Raw genomic sequence first — 15143 nt, 5'->3', positions numbered from 1 at the left:
TCTCTTTAAGTATTCGAGCCCTCATAGATACTTGGTTGGCTACTTTAAAACGTTGAATTCAGAGGATTGTGTTTTTGAACTAATGGCGGCTGTCTTCATGTATTATTAATGCATTGACATCGGGAGGTAGCGCAGATCAAATGCATGCAGTTTCTCTCGGGCAGGCTCACACACTGCCCCCCCCCCCCCCTCACTTTACTCCCATCCTTTCTCATTACACTGTTCTCACAAGAGGAAATCCCACAGCACTGTGTTGCCTGGTTCTGATGCTCCAGACAGCTTCCAGCTGGGAGTTCTCTGAGCCTTCTTTTAAAGCTCCCTAACTTGCATGTTGTTTATTCATAAAGGCTGTGACAGGAGCACTAATGCTGTCTGGCATGTTGCTGTTGTGTGTTGTTTAAATGTTTGGTGACGTGTTAATTTTCAATGAATATTGACAGAATGCAAAAAGGAGTAACGACGTACTTTGAAACCAACATCAAATGGGGTCAAGCCAGTCACCAGTGTCCTCGTTTTACTGAATTATTTTTGGATATTAGCTGCTGGGAGGGAGAATCTTGGCACCCCAGGCTTTCCTGTTGTTATGCAAGGTTTCTTTTATGACAGCAACCTGAATTTTTGACAAGGCTCTTTTTTTAGGTTGGATTTCGTTAATGAGTTTAAGTCGGCTTGTGCCTTCAAGGATTCGCTTGTCATCTGCGTTGCTTTTCAAAAAAGATTTGCATATTGTATTAAGTACTGTCCTTAAAGGAGACTTAAACTTTCTGTTTTGTCTGACGGCTGTCCAATTTAAATTCATCTTAGGACAACGCAACAAAAACCCAAACCATCACAATGTTAGAACATCATGTTCTGGTGATCAAATGATAAGGAGATAGTTTTTTAATAAGCAAGCAGCAGAGTAGCTGTAGTTCTTTTTTTTAAATCAATTGCAGTGTAAGCATTCCTACCCCTGTTCTAATGTGATGAAGCAGAACTGAAAACATCAGTTTATTTTAGTGGAACTTTATGTAACAGTCTATCTAAAGCTTAATTAGGAAGAAGGAGCATTTTTACAAAATCTGAAAACTGATGTGCTTTGGTCTTCAGACCCCTTTATTCCAATACCCCTAAATGATGTCAAGTGCCACCAGTTGCCTTTAGAAGTCACCCAGTTAGCAAATGAAGTCCAGCTGTGTGTTCATTCATCTCAGTATAAATCTAGTTGTTCTGTGAAGGGCTCAGAGGTTTGTTGGAGAACTATAGCGAACAAACTGCATCACGAAGACCAAAGAACACTGCAGACTGGTCAGGGATGGGGGTGTGGAGCATTTTAAAACAGCGCTAGGCTCTAAAACAATATTCCAAGCTTTGAAGATCTTACAGAGCCCTGTTCAGTGCATCATCAGTAAATCAGAATCAAAATCAAGTTTATTGCTAAGTAGGTTTGCACTTACCAGGAATTTGATTGGTTGGTGTTGATGGTGCAGACAATATATATATATATATATATATATATATATATATATATATATATATATATATATATATAGATATATATATATATATATATATATAGATAGATAGATAGATAGATATATATATATATATATATATATATATATATATATATATATATATATATATATATATATATATAGATAGATAGATAGATAGATAGATAGATAGATAGATAGATAGATAGATATATATATATATATATATATATATATATATATATATATATATATATATATATATATATATATATATATATATAGATAGATAGATAGATAGATAGATATAGATATATATATATAGATAGATATAGATATATATATATATATATATATATAGATATAGATATATATATATATATATATATATATATATATATATATATAGATAGATATAGATAGATATAGATAGATATAGATATATATATATATATATAGATAGATATATATATATATATATATAGATATAGATATAGATATAGATATAGATATAGATATAGATATATACAGTGTGCGATTTGCAAAAAAAACTGAGGGGGGGATCATTTCCTCGATTAATCACATAATGTCGATAGGTAACTCAAGATTATTTTAATATGCAATTTTGCAATAGATGACACTAATAAAATACATGCTTGTACAAAAAATATTTTTATTTTGTTATTTTTCAAGCACTTTTGAGAATTGGAATGAAGACATCCTGGTGCCAAATGTTAAACTCTGGACTATAATGGCTAAATGAGTAATAATGACGCCCTGATGTTTACACAATGTGTAAATAAATTTGTAAATAAATACCATGCCAATATATTTTTTTGCCTCTTAAACAAAGATAGACATGGTATTAGGCATTAATAAAACATTTACATTTCATTAAAGTCATAAGTTTTATTGTTCGTTTTTTCACTCTGTCACACACACATCTAATTCTGAGCTTTAACACCAACAACAATAATTTCTATGAATATTTTTGCTTGCTGTTTATATCCATATTCATACAGTTTAAGCCTGGAAAAAGGTTTTAAATTTCCAGGTCATTCCAGTCTTACACTTTGCTTGCAACTGTAGGAGCTTAATACCCTGAACGAGACTGTTTAGCAACTGTTTAGTAACTCCAGGTCCTTCGTTTGGCAACGTAATTCAGCCTTAGTTAGTCAAATACAGAGAAAACAAATTAATAAGCATTAAAGTACGGTTTATGGGTTGGGTTTCTGCAACGTTATCAGCGTGTTAAAAGCTCATCTTCAGAACCAATGTCTGCTCAAAATGGTGATCTGTACCAAGTAATCTACTTTCAGCATTTATCACCGGTTATTGCACCGTAAACTGCAGAAAATACGAGCAGAGTTGCTCTGTCTGCCTTTACTACCGTCGGCTCCTATGGCGGAGGGATATTTCAGCTATGTACAAAGTGTCTAGTGCAGGCAGGTCTCTTATTAACCGCTGTTTCGTCACTTATTTTAGAGCCCAAATAAGCGATTTCACTTTCAGAAACGTGCCCAAGAAAAAACGCAACCTGTGACTCATAAAATTTACAAGCGCCTTTAGAATAAAAGAAGCCCAAAGTCGCATGAAATGGACACCCTGTGCAACAGTGAACACGGATCTGTTTTGCTACAGTCTCTAGTCTCTTGAAACTACGGAAAGCGCCGAGGGTAAAAGAAACACAGTCCGGAGAGCGCGGTGGGGAAAAACATTAGGGAACGGTGTGTGTTTTGACGCGCGATTAACGGTGACAAAAAAATGTCGACGTTGTGGTCTTATGCGTTAAAACTGTCAGCCCTAATTTATATACATTTTTAAATTCAGACCAGAGGGGGGGAGGAATGTATCCCCCCCAGGGATAAAACATGAATGACCAGAGGGGGGGATGTCACAAGCAGAGGGGGGATAAATCCCCCCCATCCCCCCCGGCAAATCGCACCCAGGATATATATATATATATATATATATAGATATATTAGGGCTGGGCAAGTTAACGTGTTAATTTCGCGTTAATTCATTAGACTATTAACGGCGATATTTATTTTATCGCGCATTAACGCATGTTGCTCACATGCTTTCAGTCAGTGTCAGTCAGCAGGCGCGCTGACTGCAGCGCGCTGTCACGGCAGCACTCTCCCGCTCCCCCTCCCCTCTCGTACATGGCTCAGCGGCGCCAGCCAATCAGCACGCAGGCTCAGCCTGGCCCGCCCACTCAGCTCTCACACAAACTTAACAAAGAAACAGCGGAGAGAGACCACAGCAGCGAAAAAACATGAACAGAGGAAGTAGCACCGTTTGGCTTTATTTTAATACCGTAAATGAAATCAAGCTGTATGTTTTGTAAAAAGCCGGTTCATTTAAGTGGAAACACAACTAATTTATCTAAGCACGTGAAAAAACATGAAAACGTCGAGCCCCAGAAACGGAGAGAGGAGACTAAACTTCTCTCACTGCCCCGACAGACCCACAGACGTCTCTGACTGAGGCGTTTCAGTCCTCCAGGGAACATCCAGGTAGATCAGTGGATGGATGGATGGATGGATGTTACTGGAGCCCACACATAACATGTAATTAAGACCTTGAAAGAACCCAGTACATATATTAAAAAGTGTTATTTAAGATAAGATAACATTAGCTAATCCTTTTTTTATCCCACGACGGGGAAATTTATAGGATTAAAGCAACAGGCAGGTGCACACAACACAGACAAAATTACATAAGGATTGAAATATATAAGAGGTGGATTAGCGAAAAAACACTGAACATAACATTATTATTATTATTATTATTATTATTTAATTGTAATAATAAAATAAAAACCACAAAACCCAAAAGGTCAACAGTTTCATGATACATCAAGCTTAGGGACTGGCTAATATACAGCAGGTCAAAAAAGGCCATATTTTGGCTGCAGTGCTTGCTGTTCTCAGAAAAGATCAACTAGTGCACTAAATTCAATAGATGGGTTGAAAATATCCAGTATAAAATAAGTGCTACAAATGTTACAACACTTTTGTTCATATGGCAGCAGAACATTAAAATAAAAGTGCTATTTACACTACTTTTGAATTCATTCTTGGAGTTTGTAAATACAATGCGATTAATCGCGATTAATCGCGATTAATCAGGGCGATTAATCGCGATTAAATATTTTAATCGTTGCCCAGCCCTAAGATATATATATATATATATATATATATATATACACAGAAACTACAGCTATATACATAGTAGACTGTGCGTTAATGTAACGCAGAAGGTCTGGAGATGCTATGTTGGTGTAGCTTGTAGGTCCTGAACGGGGGAGAGAGGCAGTGTCCAGTGTCACGGGCAGCTCTGGGCCTTGTTGATAAGGCTGGTAGCGGATGGGAAGAAACTGTTCTTGTGGCGTGAGGTTTTGGCCGTGATGGACCGCAGCCTCCTGCCAGAGGGAAGTGTCTGAAATAGTCTGTGACTGGGGTGCGAGGGATCAGCCACAATCTTCCCTGCATGCCTTAGAGTCCTGGAGGTGTACAGGTCCTGGAGAGATGGAAGATTGCAGCCAATCACCTTCTCTGCAGACCTGATGACACGCTGCAGTCTTCCCTTGTTCTTAGTGGTGGCACCAGCATAGTGATCGAGGTGTTGAGGATGGACTCAATGATGGAGGAGGAGAAGTGCACCATCATTGTCCTTGGCAGGTTGAATTTTGAAAAATGGAAATAGTATGGCACGACAGACTTAAACCTAGGCTTAGACAGACGTTGTCATTCAAATGCACATTCACAATGTGCATTTGAGCAAAATTTTGTTACAAGGCTCCGGGTAAAAACACAAGACAAACGAGAGGGTGGGAAGGGTATTTTGTGGTTGTCTGATCCTTGGTCAGGCAGTGTCTGCAAGCAGTGTCACGGATAAAGGGAAGCATATGAATCTCTCTGCTGTCCTCACAACTCTCTGCACATTTCCTGCCTGAAGCTTTCAGGCCCCAGACCAGACAGCGATGCAGCTGGTCAGTACGCTCTCAATTGTCGCTTTGTAGTAAGTGGTGAGAATGGGAGGGGGGATGTTTTCTCCTCTCACCCGACCTTGAAAGTGGAGAGGCTGCTGTCCTATCTTCACAAGAGCAGAGGCATGGAGGCACCAGGTCAAAGTATCTGTGATCTGAGGAATCTGACCCGGCTGCAGAAACAAAATATGCAATCAGACAACCAAATAACACACACGATCTCTCTAACAATCATGATATGTCAACCGGAAAAAAAATATTTATAAATAGCTTCCCAACATGAGTTGTAAATCTACCTTAATATAAACTTAATTTCTCTCAGTATAGGTCCATTAAACATATCTCTTACACGCAGTCATGAAATATTTTTAAGTTGATAAGTAGAACTCAACCCCTCTTGGGCGTTTACATTGACCAAACACTTGATTAACCATTATTCTTTTCTTGTTTTATCATAACAATCAATATTATTCATTATAACTACTATTCAATGATGATGTCAGATCGACAGATTCGACTTATTTAAAAAATAAATTGACTAGTATGAGTTGTAGGAGATGGCATTTTATTAAAATGTTTTGGTTTCCTGTCCGACGTTGACAACTATTTTGATATATTTTGTTAGTAATTCTTTCTAAAAGCCCAACAAATGTTGTGAAAAGCTTCCCAATTTTTTTACAACCTGCCCATTAACTATTTTTGTTCCAGCTAATTGGAACAAAAATTAGGCTTTTGTGTTCAAAAGCCTAATTGGTTGGAAGCCTGCCTAATTTGACAAAACTGACTACACTATTGCTAAAAAAAACTTTTTAAAGTGTGCCCCCCTAAAAAAATGGAATGCTCCCCCTGTGATTTGTTTCTGCAGCCGGGTCTGGTTGGCAGTGAGGAAAACCAGCTAACAGGGGGTTATTGATTCCATTGGTCCAGTTTGGTCACCAGGTGCAGTGAGATGATTGTGTTTAATGCTGAGCTGAAGTCCAGAAACAGCACACGCACACAGGTGTTGCTCTTCTCCAGGTGACCCAGGCTCAGATGGAGTGCAGAGGACTGTACTATCCAAAACCTGGCTATTCACTTTTGCAAGGCACACTAAGAATCTCACTCTGTAAAAGTTGAAAAGATTTAAAAACCAACATTTGTGCTTGTGTCTCTTTCTTTACAGACCTGCTGACAAAGTGGATAAGCTGCTGCAACAGGCAGTTCCCCAGACAAACCACGTCAATCACCAGAAGACGAAGACTTTAGACTCTGAGGCCACAAAAACGATTGTCCACGAGGTTCTGCTGGAGCCCATACACCGAAACACAGAGGAGCTCTGCAGCTTTCACAAAGACACCGGCATGCTCGAGCGGCCCGAAGGAAGCGCTGCTCTGGAAATGGACACACAGAGCTCCCTCCCATCCAACCCTCCAGCCACCGCCCTCCCGCTGTCAGACCACGTGTCCGCCTCGGCTCCCGTGTCCAGGGTGCCATCCCGCGCGCCGTCACGGGCCGCCTCCACGCTGCCCTCCAGCCTTTGCACGAGGAACGGCCTGGTCTCCACGCCCAGCCCCATCCTGGAGCCCAACGGCATCGCAGCGGGGACCTACCAGAGGGCGCCAGAGCCAGCGGCCTCGGACACAGTCAAGCACGTGCAGAGGAGGAGCACTCTGGAGCAGGTGGAGCAGTGGGTCCAAGTCCAGAAGGCGGAGCAAAGGGGGTAGGTCATTGTTTACTACACATAAAGGCATCCTGCTTTCAGTCACGTGATTTTTAGCTGCAGAAAGTGTTGCTTTTCAGGAATGAGACAGAACTTAACAGCTAAAGACCGGCACACATGCAGTGACATGCCCCATGTTCAACTGCCTTGTGAATAATCAATACGATATTTTTCTCTGGCTTGAAAAGGCTTTTTAAAAATGTCAGTATAAATGCTGAATTGTAAAGATTTAGGTCAGAGATTTTGTGACTGTTTCCAATCAAGAGTTTTGTAGAGTTCTCCTTTAAATTATTGAAACGTGTTCTTCTCTACATTTTGATTTTAACTGGGTATTGAGCTGCTATTTATTCATTCATTGTAACTACACAGGAGCCTTGGGAAGCCTTTCAATCATTAGCACTTCTACTCAACATAGCTGACGTCTTCATGCATCAACACCATCCACACTGAAGCATGACCTTGTGGTACATTCACTGATCTGAAACAGAACTGATGTTCTTTTAGTTTCCGATCACCAATCAGGGCCGTCTAGCGTAAAACCGTCCCCTCCTGCTCGTCCATCGTTACTAATATGGACATCATAGAATCATCATGGCTTTGTGGTGCCTAGACTCCAAAAAGAAGCCACGTTGGCACAGAATGAAAAATACAGCCATTCTCATTTCTTCACATGCATACTCATTTGCTGATTGTTTTTAGCCAAAAAAATAATTTCTCGGTTATTCTTCTTCAACAGCCCCCCCTCCAGAGAGAACACTCTTCCCCGTCGCACACCGCCAACCCAGCACAAGCACGCCACGATGGACGCTTATCAGACGCTTCCAAAAACTCCACGTCACAGCCCGCCGCCCGGTCGACTCAGCGAGTACAAGTACGCCCACGACCGGCTGAACCATTTCCGCCTGACCCCGGAGCAGGGGGGCCCAGGGTCCAACACTGTGTTGCAGCTGTACGAATGGCAGCAGCGCCAGCGGTTCCGTCACGGCAGCCCCACGGCACCGATCTACACCCCGGCCCCGGATTACCCGTTCGGCCCCCGGCCCCCGTCCACCGTGCCGGCCTCCTCCTCGCTGCGCAGGCCGGACGGGCCTCCTCGCTGCGTGTCGGTGCCGCCCTCAGCCGCAGACATCCCTCCGCCGGGGCCTCCGGCGGGTCGCAGCAGAACACTGTCGCCCAATAAAAGGCCGCATACTCCCGCCGAACGGCTGACAGTGAGGCCCGGGGGGGACACGCCGGTGCTGAACATCCCCTTCACTGTGTCTCCGCGTAGGACCAAGTCTCAGATGCTGAAGGTAAGACCATACACGGCCGAATCAGAACAACCTTCATCTACATCTTTATGTGTTTACTCACCTCTATGGTGAATGTAGCGGATATTTATTTGGATAATTTAGTTTTCATGCATCCAGGAAGAAATCGGCAGAGATTTATAACAGTGAAGTCCATCTTTTTCTTAGAATATAAAGTGCCGTTGGAAAGTATTCATACCCCTTAAACTTTTTCAGCTTACAATGACAAATAATGTTTTTCACAAAGCAGTACATCGTTTATAAATGGCAGGAAAAAAAAATAGTAATTTCTTCACATTTGCATTTAACCTCCCTGATTCAATACTTTGTAGAACCACTGCAATAACAGCTCCAGTAGATATAAGCGGGTGTCAATTTGCTCGAGCTTGTTGACAAAGCGATCTTCCATTCCAGCTCATCGGGTGGGTGTAAGGGAGATAGTAACGGCAAGTTGGCCCCGAGACAGCAAGGAGCGCAGTGTCTGGTGGGGCAGGATATGTGTTACGTCCCGCGTTCTAAAGCGACCATCGCCGCTTTGGTCACTAATTATATTTCACATTTTACTCGCATGGTTCATTCGAATGCAAAAGTAGTGTTGACAGTAAATCCACACTGAGTCTGTCGCTACTGTTTACCCAGGGAAATGCCATGTTACTCCTCTGATTGACTGCCAACACGGATGTTTGTGTGTTGCAGGCTGCCACTATTGAGAGACGCTCGATGCCTCCAACTGGCTACATCACTCATACAGTCAGCGCACCCAGCCTTCATGGCAAGACGGTACATTTCACAATTTCATACCCCTCTTATGCACGTGACGCCAAAAGCCGTGACAGGAAACTGGATTTAGGAGGTTCTGTCAGCGGAGAAAAGTTAGCGACCATGCGTGCGTTCCTTTCTCCCAACCACTGTGAGCCTTTCCTGATAACACTGGTCAGTTGGTTGTTTATTTTTCCGGGGAAATCTTTGGGAGGAAAAAGCTCCCTGCTAGCCCGTCAAGTCCACTTTGTGTGCACCAGCTTCTGGTTTCAGCCTCATTAATCCTTAATTAAGCTGCAATTTTGCTTGTCCAGGTCAGCTATGAGTCACGCAACATATTAGCCCCTGGGGTTGTGAATGCAAAGCTACTTATTTGAAAGTGGAGAGGGCTTTTTTTTTTTTTTTTTCTCCAGCATGTGTGGTCAGTGTTAAGACGTGCCAAACTGAATATCCCCTGATTCCCCCGATAGCCCGAGGAGCTCACTCTGCTCCTCATCCAGCTACGCCGCCATCAGGCCAAGATGGCCTCCGTACGCCAGCAGACCTTAGCTCAGCTCAAAAGGCTGAGGGCTCCCAGAGAGTCGTACCATCAGAACCACCCCCTCACTGCTGCCGCCGCCGGTGACAGCCCGCTCGTCCTCAGCGCCGCCCCGTCTCCTGAGTCCCACCTCGGAGATGTTGGCCTTTCAGCTCCACTTGGCCCTTGCAGCACTCAGGTGGGGCCCCGAGAGGCGTAGCTACCCCTCATCCTATCAGGAGCTGGTAGAGGCTGCCACTAAATGTTAATTAAGGTCTTCTAACATTAAAACGATAACACAACGCGTTGCTTCATTTGAACACGGTTCTTAAACTTAGCTTTTATCTATTGGAAAACGTAAATATGCTTTTGTGTCTGCCGATTAAGGAATTAACTCACAGATTTTTCACAGTAGCTTCTAGCCATTCAGTCATAATAGATAGCTGTACCATGTGACGTCGGCCACAGGGCTAGTTCTACTGTTGCTTATAAAGACTTACATCCAGCAGCACATAATTGTTAAGTGGAGGAAAAAATTTTGACAATTAGAAATCACCCCCTTCAGTCTGATACCTTTAAATAAGTCTGAGTGCGACTTAACTGCCTCTGTGTAACTGAACCTCAGTTTGCACGCTGCTGCTTTGTGAAGGCTTCAGATGAAAAACAGCATCCAGAAGACCAAGGAATACAGTTGATATGTCAGGGGTCTCTGCAAAGACATCTCCGTCCCCCAAAGAAGAACATTAATCAGAGGGCAATGGAAACTCTGGAGGAGGTACACAGAAACAGAGCTCGGGTCAGAGAATCTGTTGGGTTGCCAGATATGGCAAGATGGTATGTCACGTTGGTGTCCAAAAACCTTAAATTAATAGAGGTGTCAGACGACCAACGTATTTTTATGCTCAATCAAGACTCGAAAACGGCAGTTCAGACTCTCCGTCCAATCAGGCTGAGCTTAAGCTATTATAAAAGGAAAATGTCGAGGGTTCCAATCTGTGGATGTGCACAGCTGGTAGAAATACCCCGAAACAAATGAAAAAACGGTTTTCAGTACCGCACCGCCGTACGTTTAGGATAAAGAATGCACTCTTAACCTGGACTACGTGACCAAACAACAGCCCAGTGTCGGTCGTGGCAGCCTCTACCAAAACACTCCTGTCCTCCGCTGTCGCTGAGCGCTGGCCTGGCTGCAGAGACCCATCCACCTCTTTACCATGTGCTGCTCTTTGGCTGATCCGCCTCCATGTGGCGCTTCCACCGGTACCGCCTGTAGCATGATGTGTCTCGATCCCTCCTGACGTCCGCAAAGCCATCCCATGCTTCAGCTATCCGTCCGGCTGGTCCGGTGATGTGTTGATCCGTTTGGGTCTTGTGGTGCGTGACGTTCTTCTGGGTCCTCGTCGTAAAGCTTGTGTTCATGTTGCCCGTTTGTGAGGTGAGTTCGCCCACTGAATAGGAACCCACTGCGTCCGTCGGAGCAGGTTCTCTAGCTGTTTTCGTCTGTGGTGGAAAGCGCCTTCAACTGATCACGAACCAAAAGAAGTGTGTGATGTTTTTTTTTAAGTGTCCGTGCAAGTTTGCCATGCTGCATGTCGGCGCAGACACATTCCAGCAGAACAGCTGTGGTTGATGCTTCTGCAGACGATTAAGTGTTGTTTTGGAAGTTGTGTTTACGGCAGCTTTTAATCAGATGGATTTCACCCTCTAGGCCGATGAATCGTACATGACTCTGAAGAAGGACCTGGAGTATCTGGACCTGAAGGTGAGACAACTGGTTGTAGAGTTTCTCCTCGGGTCTTAGTTCTGTACCTGTTGTATCTTCCCTGACTTTGAAAGGCCTCACGCTCAGACTAACACGCTGGTCTTTGCTGCTGACGAGCCCCTCTCTTCTTTGCCCGACCCTGAACAGTTGACCCAGCTGCAAACATTCCAGCTGTAGCTCCCAAATGTTTAGCTCTGGTCTTTTTTCCCCGATGCTTGACTGCTGTTAGAAGCATCTCACCAAAGCAGCCGCCACATTGTGACCGCGGCCCTGTGTCTCTGTGATTTCTGACTCCAGATCAGAGCTCTAGAGCCGCTGATCCTCGCAGTTCACAGTTTACTACTGCACTGCACTGCTGGGCCTCTCAGGCCTTTAATGAACGTAAGCTCTGTTTGTATGTGCCTACGTGTCTCTGTATCCGGTAAATGTTCCTGAAGCAACAGCTACAAAGTAGTGTGTCTATGTGTGTGTGTGCATTTCTGCTTGTGCATGTTTGTACTGTGGGGAGAGGAGGGAGACGCACACGTGGTCTCTGTTTACGTCCCATTGTGCTTCCCCAGAGTCTGTGGTCTAGGAAGACCATCCCATCGCTTTGCAGCAACTGCATTCACAGCTTGAACAGCATCAGAAGCGTTTGCATCGTGTGAATTCTGACCGGACGCCATACCTCCCCTCCACCACGCGGCGATGTTGATGAGGCTGTTGAATGCTGGGCATGGGATGGCTCGGCAGTGCATGTGTTGTGGCTGTGGCCCGGTGGTTGAAAAGCCAGCTGCTTCTACCATCGCCCTCTGAAACGCTGCACCTCTCTCACAATAATGCAACGTGTTAACTCCTAAATCGATTCATTCCCCAATGTAAACTTTCAATTTTCAGTTATCTTAGCTGGTAATTTAGGTGTTAAAGCTGATGTTAAAGGAGTAAGCTCCAACTTCTGACCAGTGGGGTCCCGTTGAGAGGTTATGAGCAGTTAGCATCTTACCTACAGTGAGATTCTCACAAAGGTAAAACATAGGGAAAGTGTTCATGTGAACGCAAGAAAATGCTTTTATTTAGAACAGAAAACCAGCAATTATTCTTACTGATTTACAAATTTATACTTGACATAATATTTATTGGTCTTTTTATTGTGATACATAGATTTAAGCAAAACAATGGAATGGACTGGACACCTGCTAAATAAAGTAATCGTTTTGAAGAGCTTATTGTAACCATTCTGCTCTTTATAAGGGAACACACCATAAAGTAAAACAGGCTGATATTAGCTCAATTGTTCGGGCTTCCTGCATTAGTAGCCAGCCCAGCTGTAGTTGAAAAAAAAATGCATTAAACCCTTGAACCTTTATACACGTTTCGTTTTTTTAAGACCATTCAGGTTCTGTTATGCTGTTTGTTTCAAATTAAAGATAATCTGAAGCACACAGTGACCACAGATATAGCCTGCAGTGTAACTATGCATTTAAAACGTGACATTTGTCTAATTTCATTGGCTAGTGTTTGCACTACTACTACATAACTACTTTGAACTTTTCAAGTCTGCAGGTATTTTAGGATTCTGGAAATGCCTTTGCCCTCATGCTTTTGAATTTGACTAGACCACTGCAAAACACTTTGATACCTTCCGTTTTGCCACTATTCATTGTCGTGCGTCATGACATCATTTTAGCTGTAAGAAATAAATATTTCCTTTTATAGTCCCACAGAGGGGAATTTTTTCCTCTCTACATTTAGTCCATCCCTTAGAGGGCACTGGGCTGCTACACTGCTACACCCATGGTGGCAGCCTGCGGGGATCGAACCGGGTACTTGCAGCCTTCTCGGAGCACAAGTGTGCTGCTCTAACCAGTAGGCCACCCCTGATCACCTCACATTTAATCCTAGATCATTTTAGTATGCAGATGTTCATGGTTGACTATATGAACATGCAGTGCTAAGGTCCTGTGGATGCAAAACTAGCCAAAATCATCAACCCTACTCTTTATAGTATGGCTCATCATCTCTGGTTTTGTCCCATCTGGCCAAGTCTTGTGGTTCATTCTCATGCACATTTGCAAACCCATATTCTTTTCAAAGAGAAGATGCTTTTTCCAGGCAACCCTTTCAAACAAGCTAGACTTCAAATTGTCATGAGATTTAATTTAACATGCTACCTGAAACTTACAGAGGATTTATTTATCCATTTATTTTGGTGCAGTTTTTCTCACCGTTGACTGGTCAGATCTTGGGATGAATTTACAGATACTGCCAATCCTGCAAAGATTAGAAGCCATCTTAAATGTTGTCCGTTTATGAATAATCTTTCGTCCTTTAAAATTATGCACTTCGAATAGTTTAAAAACAGCCTTAAAATCCTTCCCAGATTGATGGACAGCCACAGTTGTAGATGTCTTTCCTCCTCTGCATTGTGATAGCACACACCTGTATGCTCCTAAGCAGCAACCTCCTGCTTCAATCACACTTGCTGTCAGGTTTATCCGCTGCACTTGTGTAGCAGCACATAGCTGCTCCTTTCACTTTTAGCTCTAGTGGAGGCAGCACGGTAATTATATTGCCATTAACTGCTCAAAAGCTTTCAACAGAGCCTCACTTCAAAAAAACCTGTCCCTTTAAACGAGCCAGTGGAAGGCCGGGTCCTCGTCTGGGTTCTCAAGTGTTCTCCTGTCGTGAAACGGATAAATAAACAGTCAGAAGGTATCGCTGGTTTATAGGCAAGTGATTCTGTGCAGAGCTTCAAAGTCTCCATAGCCACTGTGTTGTTCATGGCAAGAGCTGATTTTGTGTGCCAGAAGTCACTCGTGTTGTCTTATTCACAAGGGTAAGTGGTTGTTAATGATAGTCTACCCCTGGCTTGTAATAGTTTACAGGTGCTCTCTGTGTTCTGTGCTCCCTTTGTTTCAGCGCTAATGTGCCGAGGAGTCAGACGCTTTCCTTTCAGCAAACAATTAACATCTGGAACTGTTCATGTTGAAATTTTCAGGTAGCTGGAAGTCAGACCCTGAAGGAGGCAGGGAAACCTGTCAAGGTTGCAGAAAGTGATGTGGATGTAAGTATGAGATCCATATGTTGTCACAGCTTCAGCTGCGAGTAATTTGAATTAAATCCGAAGGCCGCAGGCTGTCGATTTATTGAATTCTTCCTCCGACATGTATGGATTTCCCATTAAAAGGAATTAAACAGGACAAAGGTGAATTTTCTGGTGTTGGATACTTTTGTTCCAAATCATTCTTTCAGGCTCGTCCAATGCTATTCTAGATTAACAAAGATATGGTGATATTCATTATCGCTAATGATAATGACACCTCACTAACTGAAATGAAACAGTTACTGTGTGGTTTATGTGCTGAAATAGTAGTTGTTTTGAAAAGGAAAAGCAATGAGTGAATTGCGCAATGCATTTGCACATGCGTGAGTTACATATGTTTGAACATTTTAGCAACCGCACAAACGCAGCTGTCATTGGCATGTCCGACGGTGCGGGGGTAGTGAGCATGATCCACGTATGGACGCCTTAGTCCCTACTAAGGCTTCAGCCTGAGCTCCTGTACCGCATGTCATCCCCTCTCTCTGAAAACCCCCTTTCCCGTCAGCCTGCTTTTAAAAAACGAGCCACTAGTGCCGTAAAAACCCAGAAAAAGAATAAACCCCAAC

General features: G+C 43.2%; 1 protein-coding gene across 14 annotated transcripts in view; it reads left to right on the top strand.

Annotated features, from left to right (window-relative positions):
• The window catches only part of LOC105926237 (pleckstrin homology domain-containing family A member 7), a 222529-nt gene that overhangs the window by 185888 nt on the left and 21498 nt on the right, over positions 1-15143 (top strand). For 8 of the 14 annotated variants that reach the window (XM_036146563.1, XM_036146554.1, XM_036146571.1 and 5 more), the window contains 7 exons: positions 6632-7168; positions 7905-8460; positions 9154-9237; positions 9687-9932; positions 11442-11495; positions 11793-11876; positions 14473-14538. In XM_036146563.1, the coding sequence (XP_036002456.1) occupies positions 6632-7168; positions 7905-8460; positions 9154-9237; positions 9687-9932; positions 11442-11495; positions 11793-11876; positions 14473-14538 (1627 nt within the window). The remainder of the gene's footprint in view (positions 1-6631; positions 7169-7904; positions 8461-9153; positions 9238-9686; positions 9933-11441; positions 11496-11792; positions 11877-14472; positions 14539-15143) is intronic. The other 6 variants (XM_036146599.1, XM_036146605.1, XM_036146610.1 and 3 more) reach the window with 3 other exon arrangements.

The sequence above is a fragment of the Fundulus heteroclitus genome, chromosome 2 (assembly GCF_011125445.2).
Source record: "Fundulus heteroclitus isolate FHET01 chromosome 2, MU-UCD_Fhet_4.1, whole genome shotgun sequence".
Lineage (NCBI taxonomy): Eukaryota > Metazoa > Chordata > Actinopteri > Cyprinodontiformes > Fundulidae > Fundulus > Fundulus heteroclitus.
This window is presented reverse-complemented; position numbering and strand designations above follow the sequence as displayed.